At 53.6% G+C, this 19,666-nt stretch overlaps 1 protein-coding gene across 1 annotated transcript in view; it reads right to left on the bottom strand.

Moving 5' to 3' along the window:
* Positions 1-17,274, bottom strand: part of LOC122248415 (uncharacterized) — a 44,117-nt gene extending 26,843 nt beyond the window's left edge. The window contains exon 1 of the mRNA XM_086551113.1: positions 12,882-17,274. Within this exon, the coding sequence (XP_086407239.1) occupies positions 12,882-16,186 (3,305 nt within the window). The 5' untranslated portion in view covers positions 16,187-17,274. The remainder of the gene's footprint in view (positions 1-12,881) is intronic.
* Positions 17,275-19,666: the final 2,392 nt, after the last annotated feature.

Below are 19,666 nucleotides of genomic sequence, written 5' to 3'. Positions count from 1 at the left end.
AGAGTAATATCCGGACCTTAGGGAAATAAACCAAAAACAACCATACCCCCCTCCCCCCCCCCCCAAAAAAAAAAAGCAAACCGATAACTCGAGCTGGATATACGACCCTCACCCGTGATCTTTCGGGTCCCGGGACAAGAGGCACCGGTTCTAAATCAATAAGGAGCAGCGTTACACCTGAAAATACAAATAGAAGACCTGGCCTTTCCACCGTTTGTCTCTCCTGGCACCGAGAGGGCAGCCGCGTGAGACACCGAGATCAATAACATCAATCTGTGTCAAGTCTCCGTCCCAAGTATCATGATGATCCTTGTTCCTGGACCTTCAACATGCCGCCACCCCCCCCCCCTCCCGCCTGGTCACTTGTCCATCCGTCATTTCGATCCTTCGAGAACCCCTTTCACCCTTTCGCCAGGCCCCTTCCGTTCTCTCCCGCCCCCTTCTCCTGACCTGCTCTTCCTCTCTTCCTCCCCAATCCCTCTCTCCTTCCTAAGTCCACAAATTTCCTGATCGTGGCGGCCGTCGCCTCTCCCTCCAAGGCCACACAAACAGCGCGTGTTGAATCTCGACATCTGCACTTCCATCTAAATTCTGCAGCGGCGTTGGATACTGGGTCCGAGATCCCTCGACGGCCGACTCGAGTACACTTCCTGAAGGACTTCCCCCTGAGGGAGATTCTCTCCTGATCCAGACTTCATCCTAAAGCAAGCGTTCCCGGGAGAGGAGGGGGCAGCCGCCATGGCAGGGATGAGGAGGGGGATAGCCGCCCTTCACTTCTCTACTATCCGTTCCCATTTGCACTAAATGACACTTGCATCTCTGCGATAGACCCTCTGAGACTCGAGCCGCTGACACCTGTCCCTCTCCACAAGAGGGCCGTTTCCCCCCGAGGTGCACCAGCACTCGAAGACCGTTGTAGCCCCGCGTGGGAGCCCCAACAAGGCTTCATAACGGGTAATACCGTTGCACTTTGTAAGGCGTCCTATTCTACCTTCGACCTTTGCTTGAAATGGGGCTTGGTCCACAAGCCTCTTTTTGAACGCTGTGCGCCCGCATAATTGTGTGTGACAGCCAATCCGGCCATTTGCCTCGGCTACAATAAGCACACTTGTCGCTCACCTTTAAAGCCCACTGCCGTATGGAGATAAAAACGACCTCTCTTGTCTTCTACTCATTCATCGACTCGCCCAAAGCGTTGCCCACTCCCTTCCGTGCGGACATCTAGTCGGTCGAGTTCCTCGCCTAACTTCCGTTTATTGGAATCAAGCCAAGTTGTCGTAGAAAGCACTGGCGAAATTAAGACTTCGTCCCTTTCGAACAGACCTTCGGAGGAGGAAGAGGGGCGAGGGTGGGAAGGAAGGGGAAGAAAGAGAGCGAATCCGGGAGGGAGGGTGAAAGAACGAGAAAGAATTTCCCTCTCCTTCCTCTCACTCGTTCGCTAATATATCCACAGTGTGTGACGTGGATACAATTCCATGTACGTCACAAGGGCCACATCCCCAGGCGGGTGGGCGTGAGCGGATTAGAACGCCAGTGTAACGTGTCCTGCAACATTCCGTCACGGTAACGTGTACACACTAACACGCACATATCGTCACGGTGGTTGCATTGCACACACATGCATACACACAATCCACCGTCATGCATGGATTACCAGACAATGGTCGCTTAAAACCGATTATAGCCGCCACTGCAGCCCGAGCTACAGGGTGACCTTCTACGCATGCCTATGAACGCCATTTCGAACCCGCGGCCGTTGTGACAGATGCTGAGTGCAATCGATAGCTTACATGGCTCGCAGTGTCACGTATAAACTAGATGCTACAACCGCGCAGTCACAATCATCGCTGCCGTCACAAGAAGGAACAGAAGTGTACGGCTGACTCGGGCGTCTAGAGGCGTGGCGGCGAGCGTGCACCGGCCCGCCGGGGACAACACTCGCCAAACAAAGAAACAGGAGAAGTCTGTGGTGTCCTCGCCAGGCCCTCGCCAGGCCCTCGCCACGCCAGCCTTCCTGCACAGCATGGATTGAAAGCGTCCCTCGTGCCATGTGCCTGTTTGGTGACGGAGAAGCGAGCTATGCGGAGCACATATTGCTAGAGGGATGACTGGGGCCCCGCCCATTCTTGCGTTGGGGCCTGGGGTAAGCGGGAGGCGGGGTGCTACTCCCCAGGACCCTAAGCACACATCCTGCCCCGTCCCTAGACGCCGCCAAGCACAGTCCAACACACACATAAGCGCCTCCTACATCCGCGTCCTCAGGTATCCACATCTTATCTTAAGAAAACGATCTCCACGAGCCTTATATAATTTCGGGTTGGGAAGAAAATAGCACAGACCTTCTTTCAAAGCTTCTTAAGCGCTGCCACACCTACGTCCCATAACTGATGCAAGAAGAAACCTTGTAACATCGATGTCCGGAGTGAATCCACTAAGCGGTGGCATATTCAAGCTGCATCCGCGTCGCCTAACCACAACAGGGGATTACGAAGTCTGTAGAATCAACTTTCAACTGCAAGGGATTCTACACATCACCTAACAACATTTCCGGTTCCAAAATGAATTACAACGTCCCAAGACTGATGCAAGTTTGATGCCACACTGCGCTTAGACTTGCACATCCGCCGCTCGAAACAACCCCATCCCCCCCACCCAACCCCCACCAACACGTATCTGCTGTTCTGCCGCGGGTATTCAAAGGTGCGTGCAGGTGGGCCCGCGTGCATATGAAGTCCAAACCGAAGCATCGGCGTTTACAGACTGGGGAATGAAGGGCAAGCACGCAAGCAAATCTGGGATACAGCGAGATGGTGCAAAGCAAATGAAGATTAAACAACGAGACCTTCGGATTGAACCTGGACGTAAAAAAGGGAATGGGTCTGGCGCCATTCCATTATGCTGTACGGCGCAGTCAAGTTCGAAGCCTGAGCGCGGAGCAGATAGAGACGTAAGCTGCGGAATAAAGAAGAGAAGATAGCCGCATGCTAATGAACACGACGTTGTTCCCGTAACGAAAAGAAAAAGGAAAAAAACAACAACATTGCTCAACGCTAACAAGCTGAGCAACATTGCCATTGCAAACCAAAAGAAACAGAGAGAAAGTGTGCGCACGAGAAACGGCGGAGCGCGAGCATAATTCGAGCGGATGCCTTCAAGACAACAGGTGGCGCACGTGGTGCACTCCAAGAAGGGAAGGGAGAGGTGGAGAGGGGGCGAGGGGGCGGGGGGGCGGGGGCAAGGAACAGGAGGGGAATAGGAAGGAGAGGGAGGAGGAGGAGGAGGGGAATAGGAGGGTGAGGGAGAGGAGGAGACGGAGGAGGAGGAGGGAGGAGGAGGAGACAGACCACCTCAAGGAGGATAATGACGGACCAACGATGGGGCTCACAGGAAGAGGACGCGGAGGGGGGGGGGGAGCACCTACAGCAAGGTTAAAATATGGACTAGTTGGACGTAAGGAGTAGGTAGAGTAGGAGACACAGAAGGAGAAAAAGGAAAACGAAAGAGAGGAAGAGCGAGGCAGATGGGGGGGAGGGGGTGGGAGATAAGCGGGGAAAAACAATCTAGGAATATGAGCGAGTTAGGAAGGGAGGAGGAGAGCGAAAAGGAGAACAGAGAGAAGGAAAACAAAAAAGATAGAAAGAGAGAGAGAGAGAGAGAGAGAGAGAGAGAGAGAGAGAGAGAGAGAGAGAGAGAGAGAGAGAGAGAGAGAGAGAGAGAGAGAGAGAGAGAGAGAGAGAATAGAAGAAAAAAATCAAGAGGAGCGAGAGAACCGAGAAGATGGAACAAGAAAGGGGTAAATACGATGACTGAGGGGGGGGGCGAAGGGAAAGGAGAGGGAAGCAAGAAGAGAAGGAAAGCGGAAAGAAAAGATAAAGAGAGCCAATGGCACAGCCAGCAGCAGTGGACGGGGGATGGGCGTGCGTGTTCAACATTCTAGAATCAATGAAAATTCTCGCATTGTAAGCCTACACCCAATGCCGCCCAACGCCGCCACGTAACCCCGCGTCGGGATCTCGCGAAACAGCGCAATCAGAGGAGCCACTTTCGAAACAAAGATCAAGACGCAGTTTCCAAGAGCTATGGAAGACAGACGAAGAGGTGGAGGAGGAAGAGGAGGAAGAGGAGGAGGAAGAGGAGGAGGAAGAGGAGAAAGAGGAGGAGGAGGAGGAGGAGTGGAGTGAAGGGGTTAGGGGTTAAGGAGGGAGGGGGCCATGAGTGGCAGAGGTCGCGTTGAGCTCCGACACAACATACCGAGTCAACAATGTAATGGAGCCCTGTTAACTGGGTAGGGAGAGAGAGGGGGAGTTACGCACACACATACACACACTTTTGCATACAAATAGACAGACAGACACAAAAACAAACACATCACAAAGGCGAACAAATCTTGAGTGAAAAATACTACAACGTAGAAAAAAGCGGAGCGCAAGATGGTGGTGGTGGAGGAGGGGGAGAAACAACCCTGCACACAAAAGGGTCCTTGCACATGTCACACAATGGGGTGGTGAGTCAATGAGAGACACGGTGATGAGCGAGGAATGACGCTGAGTAAGCGGCCAAAGAAACCAATTATGCGGCACTTAAACTCGACCTAACATCTGTCTTCTCTCTGCTCGCACTTGGGTCCCTTGCTTTATTCACCTACTCACCCATTCATATCTCCCTCCGTAACCTGCCGGGGTATATCCATCCACCCATTCACTCACTCATCATCATCGTGATCCCGCCTAATCACGCATCATCGTGACCTGCCTTAGGTTATTCATCCATCCATTCATTCACCATCGTGACGTCCCTTTTACTCGTACATTCATCTATCTATTTCCTTCTAAATAGGCGATTACGTAATGCACTTGCGATCGACGTTTTCTGAGCATCCGGCGTGAAAACATCTTCCCTCGAGGTATAATTTTTGAGATAGCATTCCACGCTTCCGAGCTTGAAATGATACCTACGAAAGGTGTTGAAGAAGACAGACAACAACAAAGGGATCGTTATACAGACATGTAAACTCCGTGTTCCGCTCGATCTATCTATCTATCTGTCTGTCTGTCTACCTCTCTACTTAGTTCGGCAGTTGATGACGGTGCATTGTGAAAGAACGAGGCGCCAATCCGCACAGTACAGCCCTAACAGTGGAGCAGCAACGATGATAACATACTTCCTGACATAGGGTGATGACGCAGCGACCCACGATGTTACGCTCTGGCAAAAATGGCTTGCACAGTCGATGAAAACATGTCAGTTGAGAAAATCAATAACGAGAGACGACGACGACGACGAAGACAACGACGAAGAAGGAGAGGAGCAAAGAACGAGCTGAGTCTGCCTTGCAGCGCTACTTGTTGCTATTCGTGAGTGAATGAGTAAGTGTGTGAGTGAGTGTGTGTATAGGTTCGTTTGCGTTTGCGTGTGCGTGTGTGTGTGTATGTGGCACTATATCTGGCCCTCCTAACTCGTGTTCCTCTCGGACCTTTGCCACACCCACACCCACACACGCACACTCACTCACTCACTGGGCGTGTAAGTACTTTCAGAGACGGAAAACAAAATTTTAAAATACGCACAAAAATATCAAACTGAGGCCCACCCAACCCCAAAACACAAGGGCAAAGCTACGCCGTCGTCCACACAAAGGCGACGAGGACACCTCTCATCAAGAAAAACAATACGTAGGTCTTGAGGGCACGGCAGGGTGAGCGAGGGCAAGCAGGGAAGAGGTCCAACAGGTGAGGCTGGCAGGGTGAGCGTGGCCTGGAGGTGCCTGGCTCGCTGGTGGTAGCAGCAACACGAACAACAACAGCAACAACAACAACACGCTTTTATTGATCCTGCCAACCCCTTTGTGACGTCCCGGCAACACCTCGGGTCACACTTCCGTCTCTGCACGTCACAGAGCTAGTCGTCACCCTCGCCTTCCTCCTGTGCTGCTTCCCCGTCACCCCCATCCCTTGTGACGACACGCTCCCCGTCACGAGCTGTAACAGCCGATGGCTCTCGCGTGCGCGTGAGGTCTCGTATCGGCGAACCTGCAACGCGTAACACTCCTCCCCTTCGCTTAACCGCTTCCCATCAATGACGTCCCATCACTAGAGGAGCATAACGCGTTGCAAATAACAGCCATGTTACAAAGCCAGCGCACGACGTCACGAGAGGAGACGGGCGCGGCGTGGGTGAGGCCATCCCGACAAAAAGGTTAAATTACTCATGTATAAAGTTGCAGTATCGGCACCACCGCCGGCGACACCATCTTCCCTGCAGCATCGCTAGTACGCCCAGATGTTCGGGGTCTCGCAGGGAGAGATTTCCTAGCTATGGTAGGGGGTGGGGGTGGGGGGCGTGACTTGCTGTGACTCAAAGGAAAGGCCCCGCGAGAGGCTGGAGATGGCGGCGACGCGAGAGGGAAGCTGGTACCGATGCTCCCTAAGCTCTATGGGTGACAACCATCTTGGTGCTGAGGTGGGCGTGTGAGGGAGCTGTGGCTAGTGGCGACGAAGGTGGGATGGGTATCTTCACATCACTCTACCACTCGACAGCCATTCCTCTTTTATGAAGTAAAGTAAGGGAAGTCCTCGCGGCCCGAGCAATTAACAGCACCCCTACCCCTTCAAACTTGATCACAAATTCTTTATCACTTACATAAAACAAAGGCTAAGCGCATCCTTCTTCCCCTTACATTATCACACTAGCAAAACATTCATCCAGACACACGCCAAAACACCTAAAGTAAAAAACGCATTTTCCTTTCAACATACGAAAGAACACATGGGCATACACGCACAAACACAAACAAACGTGCATATAATCCACGAACAAATAAACATGCACACACTCACTCACAGATAAACACACACGTCTTTGGTCTCCGCCGATGGTAAGTTTGCGCATTTAACGTAACCGACGAACTTTTGAAGGGAATAAGTTTTCTTCCGACAGTTTTCTTCTCTGCATTTCTTTGTTTTTTGGCCGGGCTCCAAGCCGCGGCCGCGCACATGTGAGCGGGTCAGCTTGAAGTGTAGTCACACGCCGTCCAGCTGGGTTGTCCTGCGGCCACTCTCTCGCCCCGAGGTGTCACAAGAAGACAAAAAGAAGAGAACAAGAAAAAAGGCAGCTCTGAGACAGCCGACCGGAACCAAGGAAACAATAAAACATCCTACAAGGGCGCAGTACAATGGCGATTCTAAAATCGGAAGTGAGTTGCAAAATGACGTCGTCCTTCCAAGCACGAGACCGCCCGCCCGTGGAAAGGGTTCCCATACTTGGAAGCAACCCTTTTTGAGGCCACGTCACTATCACCGTCGTGCAGTGCCACACTGCAACCAACAAACCGCAAAGATACAACATCTACCATTTTGCAAGCAACACAACATGACACCTCCTTGCAGGCGATACACTATACCTCGCAAAAACCTAATCTTGTTTTCTTTCTGTTTTCTTGGTAAGACCTAAGACCTTACGCGACGACGGAAATCATAATTAACATCAAAATAGTAATATCAACACTACAAGCAGTACATCGGAATATCTCTCTCGAAGGATATAATACTAATACCAATTCTCTGCAAGCAGTAAGCAATAAGATCTTCAAGAGCAAGATATACGAGGAAGAGGAAGAGGAGGAGAAGGGGGAGGGAGGAGGGGAGTAAGAGGAGGAGGAGGAGAAGGGACAAAAGGAAAAGAAGAAGAAGGGGAGGATAAGGAGGAGATGTAGAAGGAGGAGGAGGAGGGGGAGGCTGGACGGTTGAGATGGATGAGAAGGGGGCGGAGTAGGGAAAAGGAAGGGGGTGGGGTGGCAAGGGGGCGTGACGCGAACATGATAGACACGGGCGTGTGAGCTCCCAGCTGGCAATCACTAAAATGGAAACAAGGTCACTTCCCCCCTCCCCCCTCCCTCACCTACTCCTCGTCTCCTCCCTCCCTCTTTGGCAAGCCTCTCCATACCTCCGTCACCGCGCCTTAACCGTCGTCATACATTTTTCCAAGGGTTGCGACATTGGAGGAACATGAGAGACTACGAGAGTGGGAGACTGGACTGGAAAACATGACTATTATGAGAAAATTTGGAATGAAGGGAGGAAATGATGAAGGACGGGATAGGAAATACAAAAACACACAAACAGGTGTAAGTGTGCATGCGCCAAAATGGTAAAGACAAGAAAGAATAACGGCGAGCGTGCGAGATAATAAAAAAGAAGATACAACAAGACACTATACAGGTCACGATGATCTCGTCAACAGCATCCCATGTCTCCTGGCAATGCCTCAGATTCCTCTTGTCAACAGGTAAACATGCTTACCTGCAATCTTGAAAACTAATAGAATTTAGCATACCTGGGACATGAAAGCGTGAAGTTTAACAAGGTCCAATTACCAGCTCACAAACACCCCCGACAACAAAGCCATAACAACAAACACCTTGCACACAAACAAAGGAACTCCTCACAAACACCTCTCGAACAAACTTATTCAAATATCAAAGATAAATAAATACATAAACACATAAGCCAATAAATACAGGATCCGGCCATCGTCAGACGCGATCGAAGTAGTTGCAATTAGCGATTGGGGAGACGAGCGGCAAGGCAGTTAGGGGCGATTAGCGGCACCGAACCTGCCGTGTGGATGGCACTGGTTCTACCAACGAAGTGGCCAGGCCCTAAGAGCATCTAAGTGAGCAGGTGCAGTTGGCACTGAGTTAGAGAACAAGTACATGTGTTTTGGCCCCAAGTCGTGCCAACGTGCATGATGGGCGCAATGACCACATGCACGACCCGTGGAGGCGAGGGAGGTGTGACGTGGCCGATCTGGCTTCGGGGACGAAAACGGAGAGGAGGCGGCAGGGCGGACACGAAGAGGAAGAGGAAGAGGAAGAGGAAGAGGAAGAGGGAAGGGGGATTATGAGGGGAGGAAGAGGGAAGGAGGTGATTATGAGAGAAGGAAGAGGGAAGGGGGAGGGGGATTATGAGGGGAAAGAGAGAAAAAGAAGGAGGAAGGAGAGGAAAACGGTACCAAATAAGACAAAGAAGAGGATATAAAAAAGAGGAGGTGGAAATGTTGACGAAGAGGGATGAGAATACATGGAAGATAAACTGGAGAGGCGAACGAAGAGAGAGGAGAAAGAAGAGGAAAAGCCTTTTGGGGATGAGGAGAGCGAGAGAGAGGCGGAGGGGCGGAGGGGCGGGCGAGGGAGAGCTCTCTCGTCTCCGCCAGACCCGGCCGCTCATGAAATTGTGTGGCGTTAACCGAGAGTTTCGGGAGTATCGATTCCTCAGGTGGGTGGTGGCCCTCCCTCCCTCCGTCTCCTTCCCTCTCTCCCTCCCTCCCTCACTCCTCACCCTTCCCTCGCCCTATATCGCCTCAGCTCTGCTCTGCTCTCTCTCTCTCCTTCCCCTAACTGCACATCCGGCACCCATATCCACCATATGTACGACCCCATCACCCTTGTACCCTCTATCCCAGCGCCTCTTTGCCATTCGCCCTGCCTCGCTAGTGTCCCTATCCTCACACTGGCAAGAAAGAGCCTGGAAAATCCACCGAAACAAACACAAACGACCAAAACCCCGCCAGGCGCTGGCTGGATACAGCAAAAAAGGTCATCTGGTCACGTGATCCGCGCCGAATGAACGTTAAATGTAGATAATGGCCAGTGACTTTGGATGTTGGAGAGCGCCAGCCCGTTAGTGTGAAGCCTCACACAAGGATGTAAATAGCACTCGAGAGTCCATGTAGTCAACGCTTCAATGACACAAGAATGATGAACTGCCCGCGTCGCTCGAGCCGAGCCAAAGACAGGCAGCACCGCACACTCGTGAATCGTGAGTGCACTGTCACGGACGACACGACTGGCACGTCCTCGATGATATGTTATGGCGTCTGAGAAGGCTGGGGCTCGCCGGGTGACTTCGGAACGCCTTGCACACACACACACGAACCTTAAACAAAAGTAAAGAAGAATGGAGATGAAGACTGTGCATGTTGAGCTCCATTGCTGGGGATAATTCAACCTATACCATAATCTCGATGGATGAAGCTGACAACAGTTCATCCCTGAAAGCAAACAAGACAATAAAGACAAAATGAACAAACCCAAAAAATAAATAAAACAAACATTTCAACCTCGATATAGTACGCCAAAAAAGAGTTCGCCCCTGAAGAGGATATAGCAAAAAAACAAAACAAAAAAAACAAGACAACATAAAACACCAAACAAACCTATGCAGGAAAACAACAAAGGCACCGACCTCAAAGAGCCTTTCGGTACAACCCTAGTAGGCCAGATAGGGCACAAGAATATTCAATTACCCTTTAAGAAAGATAACCTTCACTCTTCTCCTGCCTTTGCCTCCGTTCTTTACTTTTCCCATTTCGCAACCCCATGCCCTTTCTCGGCCGAGGAACCTCACTTTAAATATTACCTTTAGCGTAATACATCGGGATTCCTTTTGGTTATTCTCATTAAGGAGGTGATGAGGTGTAGGGTGTGAGAGGGCGGCTAAAGGTGAGGACTACGGCCAAAATGAGGATAATGAAGACGAAAGTCATGCGATGATGATGATGACGACGAGGAGGAGGAAGATAATGATGACGTCGGTAACCAGCGAAGCGATCGCGAAGACCAGCAAGTGTGGTGACTGCTGGTGGTGACGTATGTGTTCATGCTCGAGGAAGACCGTGCGGTGAGCGTGGTGGTCTGAAGGTCTTGGGTCTAGACCGGTTGGGCTGCGCGTTACCCAGAGACTTCTTGTCCTCCTCCCACACGACCGGGCCTGCGTCACCACCACTGCCAACACACACACACACACACACACACACACACACACACACACACACACACACACACACACACACACACACACACACACACACACACACACACACACACACACACACACGAACACACACACGAACGCACACACGCACACACATACTCTCTCTCTCTCTCTCTCTCTCTCTCTCTCTCTCTCTCTCTCTCTCTCTCTCTCTCTCTCTCTCTCTCAATCTCTCCTTGAACCTCTCTCACATCATCAGCCTCACCACCACCGACACCACCACCCGCATCACTCCCTACCAACGACTCCACATTGCCACCACTGATACAACCTTACCACACATTCACCATAGCCCCTTTCCACGATAACAAGACCTTCGGCAACAACAAAAACACCTGGATGGTCCACGTGACAACAACAATGGCAGGCCAGAGACCGGTTTCATGACTCCAAGCAAGGACGGGTGAGGAGGGTGGGTGGGTGGGAGAGGGAGGGATGGAGGGAGGAAAAGGAAGGGTGGGAGAGAGGGTGGGAGAGAGGGGGGGAAGAAGGGAGGTAGAGGTAGAGAGAGAGAGAGAGAGAGAGAGGGGGAGAGAGAGAGAGAGAGAGAGAGAGAGAGAGAGAGAGAGAGAGAGAGAGAGAGGAGAGAGAGAGAGAGAGAGAGAGAGAGTGGAAGAGAGAGAGAGGGAGAAAGAGAGAGAGCGAGGAATGGAGTGAAAGAGAGAGAGAGGGAGAGAGAGGAGGTGAAAAAAGAGAGAAGCGAGAGAGAGAGAGACGAGAGGGAGAGAGAGACGCGAGAGGGAGAGAGAGAGAGAGAGAGAGAGAGAGAGAGAGAGAGAGAGAGGAGGAGAGAGGGAGAGAGAGAGAGAGGAGAGAGGGAGAGAGAGAGAGAGAGAGAGAGAAAGGAGAGAGAGAGAGAGAAAGGAGAGAGAGAGAGAGAGAGGAGAAGGAGGGAGAGGAGGAGAGAGAGAGAGAGAGAGAGGGAGGGAGAGAGAGAGAGAGAGAGAGAGAGAGAGAGAGAGAGAGAGAGAGAGAGAGAGAGAGAGAGAGAGAGTTAGAAAAAAACGAGAAAGCGGAAAGAAAGAGCCCAGAGAAAAGAAACGGAGAAACAAGAGGCGAGGGTAAGAAGAGAGGGAGGGACGGTAAGGAGACGCCAAGGACAAGCCGCCATCTTTCACGAAAAGGGGGAAGGTGCCAAGTCCAAGATAACAAGCAAAACGGAGACAATTTGAAGAGAAGACGAGGGAAAGGGCGCCGATAACAATAATGCGATGACAACAAGGAGTGTAGATGGAGGTAGCAATGACAATAAAGATGATCATAACGGCGCGAAGATCAACAAGTCCACACAAAAAACAATAACAAACAAAAAACAAAAACAATCATTACGAGAAAGGAAAAGAAATAGGCGAAAGAGATGGTCGTCCTGAAAATTGCAAAGGAAAATTGCGACGAACAAAGAGCAGTCGGATAGACAGGAAAACATGACGCCAGACCATGCGAAGAACCATGTAGTGCCATGAGAACCAAGAACGAACCCGCACGAGACAGGATCACTATAGGAGCAAGAGGGACGACGAGGGACCCTGGAGAACTATGAGGACGACCATGAGAACTCCGCGTGAGAGAACACGAACAAATGTCCAGAAGAAGCGTGTATGAGGAAGCGCGAGAGCCGAAGACCATGAGTGAGACAGCATGAGGAAGGAGCGGGTGGCAGCGGTCTGGGGTGAGGGCGGTAATAATTCAGCGAGGCACCACCGCCACACAACCTCCTCCTGCCGCTCCTCCTCCTTATCTTCATCTTTCTTCTCCTTCTCATTTTCCTCTTCTACTCTGGTAACAGCGGCGTCCTTCGTTCTATACCCCCAACCCCCCCTCTCATTTCCACAAAACAAACACGCATCGGCGTGAAATTTTCACACACAAAAAAAAATCCTACCAGGGTTATTGTTGCATAACCTTGGAACTTTCACAACGATGTATTACAGCCATGCCGTCGCCGCGCCTTGCGTACATACTTTCAAACATAACATGAGAATTACAGGTTAGAGTAAGAGGCAAAAATAATGACCGAACGAGATCCGGCGTGCTGCAGAAACCCGTACTCACCTTCGGATCTTATATGGCGGCGGATCGATGCCGTATAAAACCCTCTCGACACTCGTCGTGCGACTATTTTTCAAAATCTGTTGACATTCATCTTCGGTGGTGTCGCTATCTTCATCATCTGTGTCACCTTCCTCTTCCTCCTCATTATCCTCATCGGAGAGGATCTCCACTTTGCTCGCACCGCACTCTAACGGACTCTTCGCCCCCTCCTCCCCCTTCTCCTTCTCCTCCCCCTTCTCCAGCCGAGTCGATCTCCTCGTCACACTGGACGCTCGCACCGAGCCTTCCTTCGAGTCGTCGTCCTTCAGGGCTTCGTAGGGCGGGGAGGCCCTTGGCCCAGGAAGCTCACTGGCGGCGGACTCATAGGACTCGGTGCTAATCTGAGTGCTGTAGTAGACCTCGCTGGAGGGCCGGCTGACGCTGCTGCTGCTGCCTTCCTGCTCTTCCTTCAGGTCCTGCACTACGCTTATGCTGGACCTACTGAGGCCCCGCACGGCGTCGGCCTCGCCCTTCGCCTCGCTCCCGAAGGGCGCGAAGCCCCCCTTATGCTCCTTGACCGACTGCTTCCTCAGGTCGTCCACGTTGTCGATGCTGATGGACTTGAGCTGGTGCTTGAGCAGCGGCCCCTTGAGGTGCTGGTGCTGCCGGTGTGTCTTCTTTTGCTTCTTGGAGCCGCTTGCGGGGCTGCTCGTGTTCTCGCTGAGGAGGGTGTAGAAGTCCTGCTTGAGCGAGAGGATTTCGTCGCGCAGGTTGGTTATGTCGTCGCAGGAGGACACGAAGCAGCGCTCTTCAGACTCCTCCTTGACGTGGGATTGCGAGCCCTTTCGCGTGAGGATCTCCGCTCGGATGGCGCTGATCTCGTTTCTCAGGCTGGTGATGTCCAACTTCGGCAGGCTGGGCTCGCTCTTGGGCACCATCAGGCCCGCCAACTCGTCGTCGTCATCGTCGTCCTCATCTGGCAGAATCATTGATTTAGTCTCTCGATGTGCAAGTGCGTGAGGTCGTAATGGAGGCAGGGGCAATGGCGGTGCGTGAGTGTGTGCGTGGGGCAGAGGGAGAGGGAGGGGAAGGGGGTGCGGCCGGGGGGGTCCTGCTCTCGCCCCTTCCCTTACCCTTTCCTCCACATGCGGTGCAGCTGCCTGCTCTCCCGCCCCTGTTGGTATTATTGTTGCAGTTGCTGTTGTCACTGACTCGGGCTCATCCCATACCTTTCGGTCTGTGACACGCGGCCCAGGGGAGGCCTGGCCGGGGCTCCGCGTGCGCGTGGGCGAGGCGCATGCAGCGTCGGACAGGACGAGGAGTGTGCTCCCCGAACCGCTATCGGGTGACCTCCTGTGGGGAATATCATCTTGCTCTGGCGGTGTTGCCGTATGCTGATCGCCCGCACTCTTATTACACTGTGCTTCTTCTCCTCTAAAAGGGACTTCGCTCACTTCTACATCCAAAAAGCTTGGAGAAATTATAGAATCATCACAAAAACTTCCCTCTAGGTTTCTCTTTTCAGATTTGTTATGAACATCATAAGTAACACGATTTTCAAGGCCACCTTCAATTAATTTTGAATCTCTATTTTCTGAGGTTTCTGTAAGGACACCTGGGCACAACACTGAGGTCTGTACCTCTGCAGGTCGAGACGCTGCAGTCTCGGCAGACAGAGGACAGGATGCGTTGCAAACCGTCTCCTGGGTCGAGTCCCTTGCTAGGTCCACTATCGCTCGGATCACTTCCTGACTCTCTGACTCAACCTTGGGGTCCGCGGGGTTAAGAGGGAGCTCGGGAGGCGGAAGAACATCCTCAGGAGTCCTGACAGGGGGCGTCAGGTCCTTCGGGAAGGTAGCGTCTGGGGACCACTGGCGCCGGTGAATCTCCAGCACGAGGTTGCCCCTTACACTTACTCCCTCGTCAGCCTCCGCGACACGCCCGCCCTTTGAGATATCCTCAACTTCGGTGTCTGTGTCCGACGGCGAGTGGTGGTCCACCAGCGCCAGGGAGGCTTCGATGTCCTCTTCGAGCCGCTGGTCGTAGTCGCGAGGGAAGGGGGCGGCGGCAGCGAGAGGTGCCGCTTCGATCACGGAGGGCAAGTCATGGTCGGGCAGCGGACTGTCACGAGCCGAGTTCACCGAAGAACTCACGTTCGACTCTAGACAGGCCCCCGACAGGTAGGCGTCGAGTGAGCCGAGCGAGCCGAGGGAACCACTACTAGTCACAGAGGACACACTCTCCCGCCTGTCTTCGACGAGGGCCAGGGAAGTTTCCTTGGCATCTCTGATGGCGCGCATCATCTCTTCCTGCACAGAGCTGAAGCCTCGCATGGCCGCCAGAATCTGGACGCCCGAGTCTTGTTCCGCTGAGTCCATGCTGGTCCCTTCCCTTGCCTTGCTGATCCAGGAAGTTGCACACGGAACTGCTGACTGAACATTCTCACTTTGCAACCTGTCATCTTCCTGTCCAGCAGGTTCACTGTGGCACGGCGGAGAATGTGCAAGTTCGGTGACGACGAGAGGGCGTTCGGTGGCACCAGGAGACTGTGCAAGGCTTGCGGTGGCACCAGTCGAGGCACTATCACTTTGGGTGGCACCAGAAGGCGGGCTGGTACGCGGGGTGACACTGGGAGAGCAAGAAGGAAAAGGAGGGGGAGGCGTTGGCGATTGAGGGTCGCGTGTAGGATGGATCATGGAGGAGCGAGGCACACGACGTGGCTCTCGGGAGCCTGCAGTGTCAAGTGTATCGTCAGTGTGGGTGGCAGGGAGAAGGCAGGCTTGGTGACTGAGGTGTGGCTGGTCGGGCAGGTGTGGCGGGGGTGGCGGCGGCGGTGGTGGTGTGCCGCAGGGTGGAGCGTGTGGCCCGGACGAGGGTCGGGTGGCAGACACACTGAGCCCCTCACCAGAATCTGACTCATTGGTGTCACGCTCGCTGCTCCAACTCACCCTCTCCGCCCACGAGTTCTCTGCACCTCCCAAACTTTTCCAAATGACGCCTATTGCCCTCAGCAGCATCACCATCCCCACACTCAGCGTCCACCTCCACGCGGTCGCCACGGCATCGACCAACCACTCCGGCAGCCACCTCCCGCTCCCCGGGGCCTCGGGACTGCCCTGGACGAGAGCTCTTCTCTTGCGGTCCTTGTGAGTGCGTCTGCGGCGCAACTCATGCCGCTCTCGCCTCGTCTGAGCATTGTCGATGGGTTCGCGGAGCGGTTCGCGAGCGTTGTGGGGGCGGCCGCGGTTCGGGACCAGCATGACCCCGGGGCTCCACCAGGGGAGAACCTCCGACGCCTCCTGCCCCCCCATGGAACAGCCCGACATCGCGCAGCAAAACGGAGTCGCAACTCAAATCGACTGCTCCAGCGCCGCCCACTTGCACCACCACAACCTCGTCGCTCGCCGCACGAGTACCACTCCAGTTTCACTCTCGCGCTTGAACGCGGCTCTCACTAGCAGCACAGCAGGGGAATGTCCCGCTGGGCACCGGGGGCCGCGGGGGCGTGAGTGAGCAGACTACGATCACTAACAACACACATGATAGCCGAGGAGGAGAGAGCGCCAAGCACACGGGCGCGCCCCTCTCACCACCGGCCGGGACTGCCGGGGCGAGCTGGTGGTGCTGGCGAGGCGCTCCTTGTGCTGCTGTTGCTGCTGCTGGGGCTGTGACTGAGACACCACTGGGGGGGCTGGGCACACAGCCGGCGCTGGCACCCCTAGGTCTCCCCGGGCACCCGGCCAGACTCCCTTCCCTTACCCCTCCTTACCCCGTCACTTGGGGCAAAACCCCTTCCTCCGACCGAGATCTCTGAACACACTCCCGGCGGGAGGGGCACCTCCACACAGCCTCTTCCCGTGCTGACCCGCCACACAAGCACACTTCAACACCTAAACAAATAAAACGCTCCTCCGCGTCAAAAAAAGACGCGAATAACATGTACGAGAGAAGAGAGTGCGGGATGGGGGAGTAGCCGTTCGTCTCAAGGGTATGTTTGGGGGGAGCGGCGGGGGAAGCAGGGGGAGGGGCGACAGAAGCCGGGGGGTGGGGCGTGGGGAGCAGGGAGGAGGGGCGAGGGGAGCGGGGCGGAGGAGGTTGCAGGAGACCCAGTTCTCCGCGCGTCACAAAGGTCTCGGCCGCGTCTTTACGTTGTTGTTTTTCTTGAGTAGGGGGCGAGAGCGGCTTGCGTAATAACACAGTCACGTCACGATTTTCTCTCAAAGCACGTTCCGTCCGGCCGTCAGCAGCCACGATCACACGAGAACACGAAGCACACACCGAAGGCCGCACAGATTCAGCGTTAGTTCAGGATATGGCTGGCGGGAGAGAGCACAAGCGAACGAACGGCCGAACGCACATTCCCCGCGGCAGCGTGTGCAGGTTCCCCTAACCAGTCCAGGACGTCAATCCCCCCCTTCCCTCCCGTCCTCCCCTTCCCCTGATCCAGCGTGGGAGCGTCCGAGGTTACCAAGTTCGCAGCGAAAGCATAAGCATTCGGGACGAGCGAGAGCGTGATGCACTCAACTGAGGAGGAGCTTAGGCGCGTGCTGGGAACAGGCACGGGCCCGGAGAGCTGCGTTGCGAAGTGACAGTTTTGAAGGAGCTCACTCTCACCCTCGCACGGCCCGCACTCTCGATTTCCACTTGCCTCTGCTTTGCAACAAAGTGCGGGCGGTCACGTTAATCCCTAACGACGGCTTAAAATAGAGCAGCACTTCTTCTGTATCGCCGTTCACATCACTAAAGCATATTCTGGTTCTGATTCATTACTCACACTGCTGCTTCTGGCTACGCCGAAGCCCTGTTCACACTGCTATTCAGCTGAGGTTTCGTAACCACATTGATATGCGAGGTTGATCACGCCTTTCGCAATCGCACAGGAATATCGTTTCTACTTTAATACAAATGAATCCTAAAGGAAGCTTTGGCGTCGCTACTGATTAACTTGGGGCGCAGACTCGCCTTTTGGTTTGCTCAAGGACGCCTCGCCAAACGCAAAACACCGTATGACGTCACACGTAACGACAAGGTAAGCGCGCGATGGAGTTGGCACCGCAAGTGAGGGCAGGCACCACAAGCCGAGGTCCGGGCATCAGACACTGGCACATAACCACCGACATCCTGATACTGCCACCCACTCCGCCTCCACCTCCGCCCTCACCAGTTCCGCCGCGCCGCCTCGCGTCGCTCACATCCTGCGACGACTTCCTTCAGCTTCCCGCAGCCACGACAAAGAGCCCCGCACTGAGGGGAGACACGCCAGGCACGCCGTACCCACTGCTTACGCGACAGGGGAGAGGGGGCGGCTTGGGTAGGGGGTAGGGTAGCAGCAGGGGGGAACACAGGATCCACAATCGTGCCAGCTGCTGCATCATCTGATCATGCGAGTCCCAGGAGCAGCAACCGGTCGCAACCACAGCAATCAACGCCGTCCTCGTCCCGATACCCGCCCGCCCTCTGACCTCGCCGGGTCAACGATGGCTTCCTCACTCCTCTCGTCTCGCGCCTCACTCAGACAATATGAGAGTGACAAGGGCGGAAAGTGCAGGAGTGAAATAATGGGAGGGAAGAAGGTAGAGAAAGAAAGAAAGAAAGAAAGAAAGGGATCTGGATGTATTGTTATTGATACCTACTTGCCACCTACACTGCTTAAAATACTTAGTCACCTACGCTGTTTGAAGTTCAGTCCGCATTCCCTGCGCGTGGCCATGAACACGCAACTTGACATCGCCACCACGTGCAACATCCCTCTCCCCCTTTCTCCCTCGTGAACTGCATGCAGCGAGGATGGCGTGGAGGGGGGGGGGGGAGATTTCGCCGGGCATCATTAATCCATTCGCCGTCCTCGGACTTTTCTTTCTTAGCGACGCATCCGCAGGACACGTGGGTGGGCCTGGGACACGTACGCACTTTACGCAGCGGTTTTGCAATAACCGGTTAACTTCTATTTCGCGGTTATGTTCATGCGAGATGCCCCTGCGCTCGTTGTGAGGAAAGAGCAAAATAATGCAACGAGGGAGAAATGGCATCACAAAGATGCGCATATATACTGACAAAAAGGGCTTGAAAATGAAGCAAATTACACTAGAGGCCTCACTTAAACATTGACAATTACAACCCATAACATATTTACAATCGCAAACCAAGTCGCGTTAAAATGAAGACAGTAGGACAACCAAGACCTCAAACTCCTTCCACACCAGAGCCCATTCACATGGCTGGCTACACGATGGACCTGTAAGTAATGACGCATGCATACCTACATACACACAGACACAAACAAACACGTGCACCTGCATTTGTACTTGCACGCACACACACAAGAAAGAAAAAAACGCAAAATCCCCTGCTTTTTCTCCCCGATTTCAACCCTCCCTCCCTCCCTCCGTGACGTTGGTCCCCGCCACACCCGACCGCGCCCCGCACGCTCATTACCGACGGCCGAAAAGACCAGATACGTTAAGAATGCGTGCAAGGTTTCCCTACTTACCCACGCCGGGGAGGGGGGGGGGGCGCAGGCAATCACGGGATGAGACACTTACCTGCAAAGAGAAGGAAAAAAATTAACAAAGGATCGTAAGGTAAAACGCAGGGGTAGCATGTATATAAATAAGGATTGGTGATACATTGTGCATACCCGATTAAAATACAACACGCATACATGTATTTCATTAGATGAGAAAATGTTAATGAACATGAAACTACTTAATAATAGTACACCTTTTAGGGCACCGAGACGATGTTTGGGGGAGAGAGGAAGAAAGATGGAGGGAGGGAGGGAGGGAGGGAGGGAGGGAGAAAGAGAC

Source organism: Penaeus japonicus, unplaced genomic scaffold (genome assembly GCF_977035675.1).
Source record: "Penaeus japonicus unplaced genomic scaffold, GWHDUDI00000001_assembly GWHDUDI00000024, whole genome shotgun sequence".
NCBI classification, from domain to species: Eukaryota; Metazoa; Arthropoda; class Malacostraca; order Decapoda; family Penaeidae; genus Penaeus; species Penaeus japonicus.
This window is presented reverse-complemented; position numbering and strand designations above follow the sequence as displayed.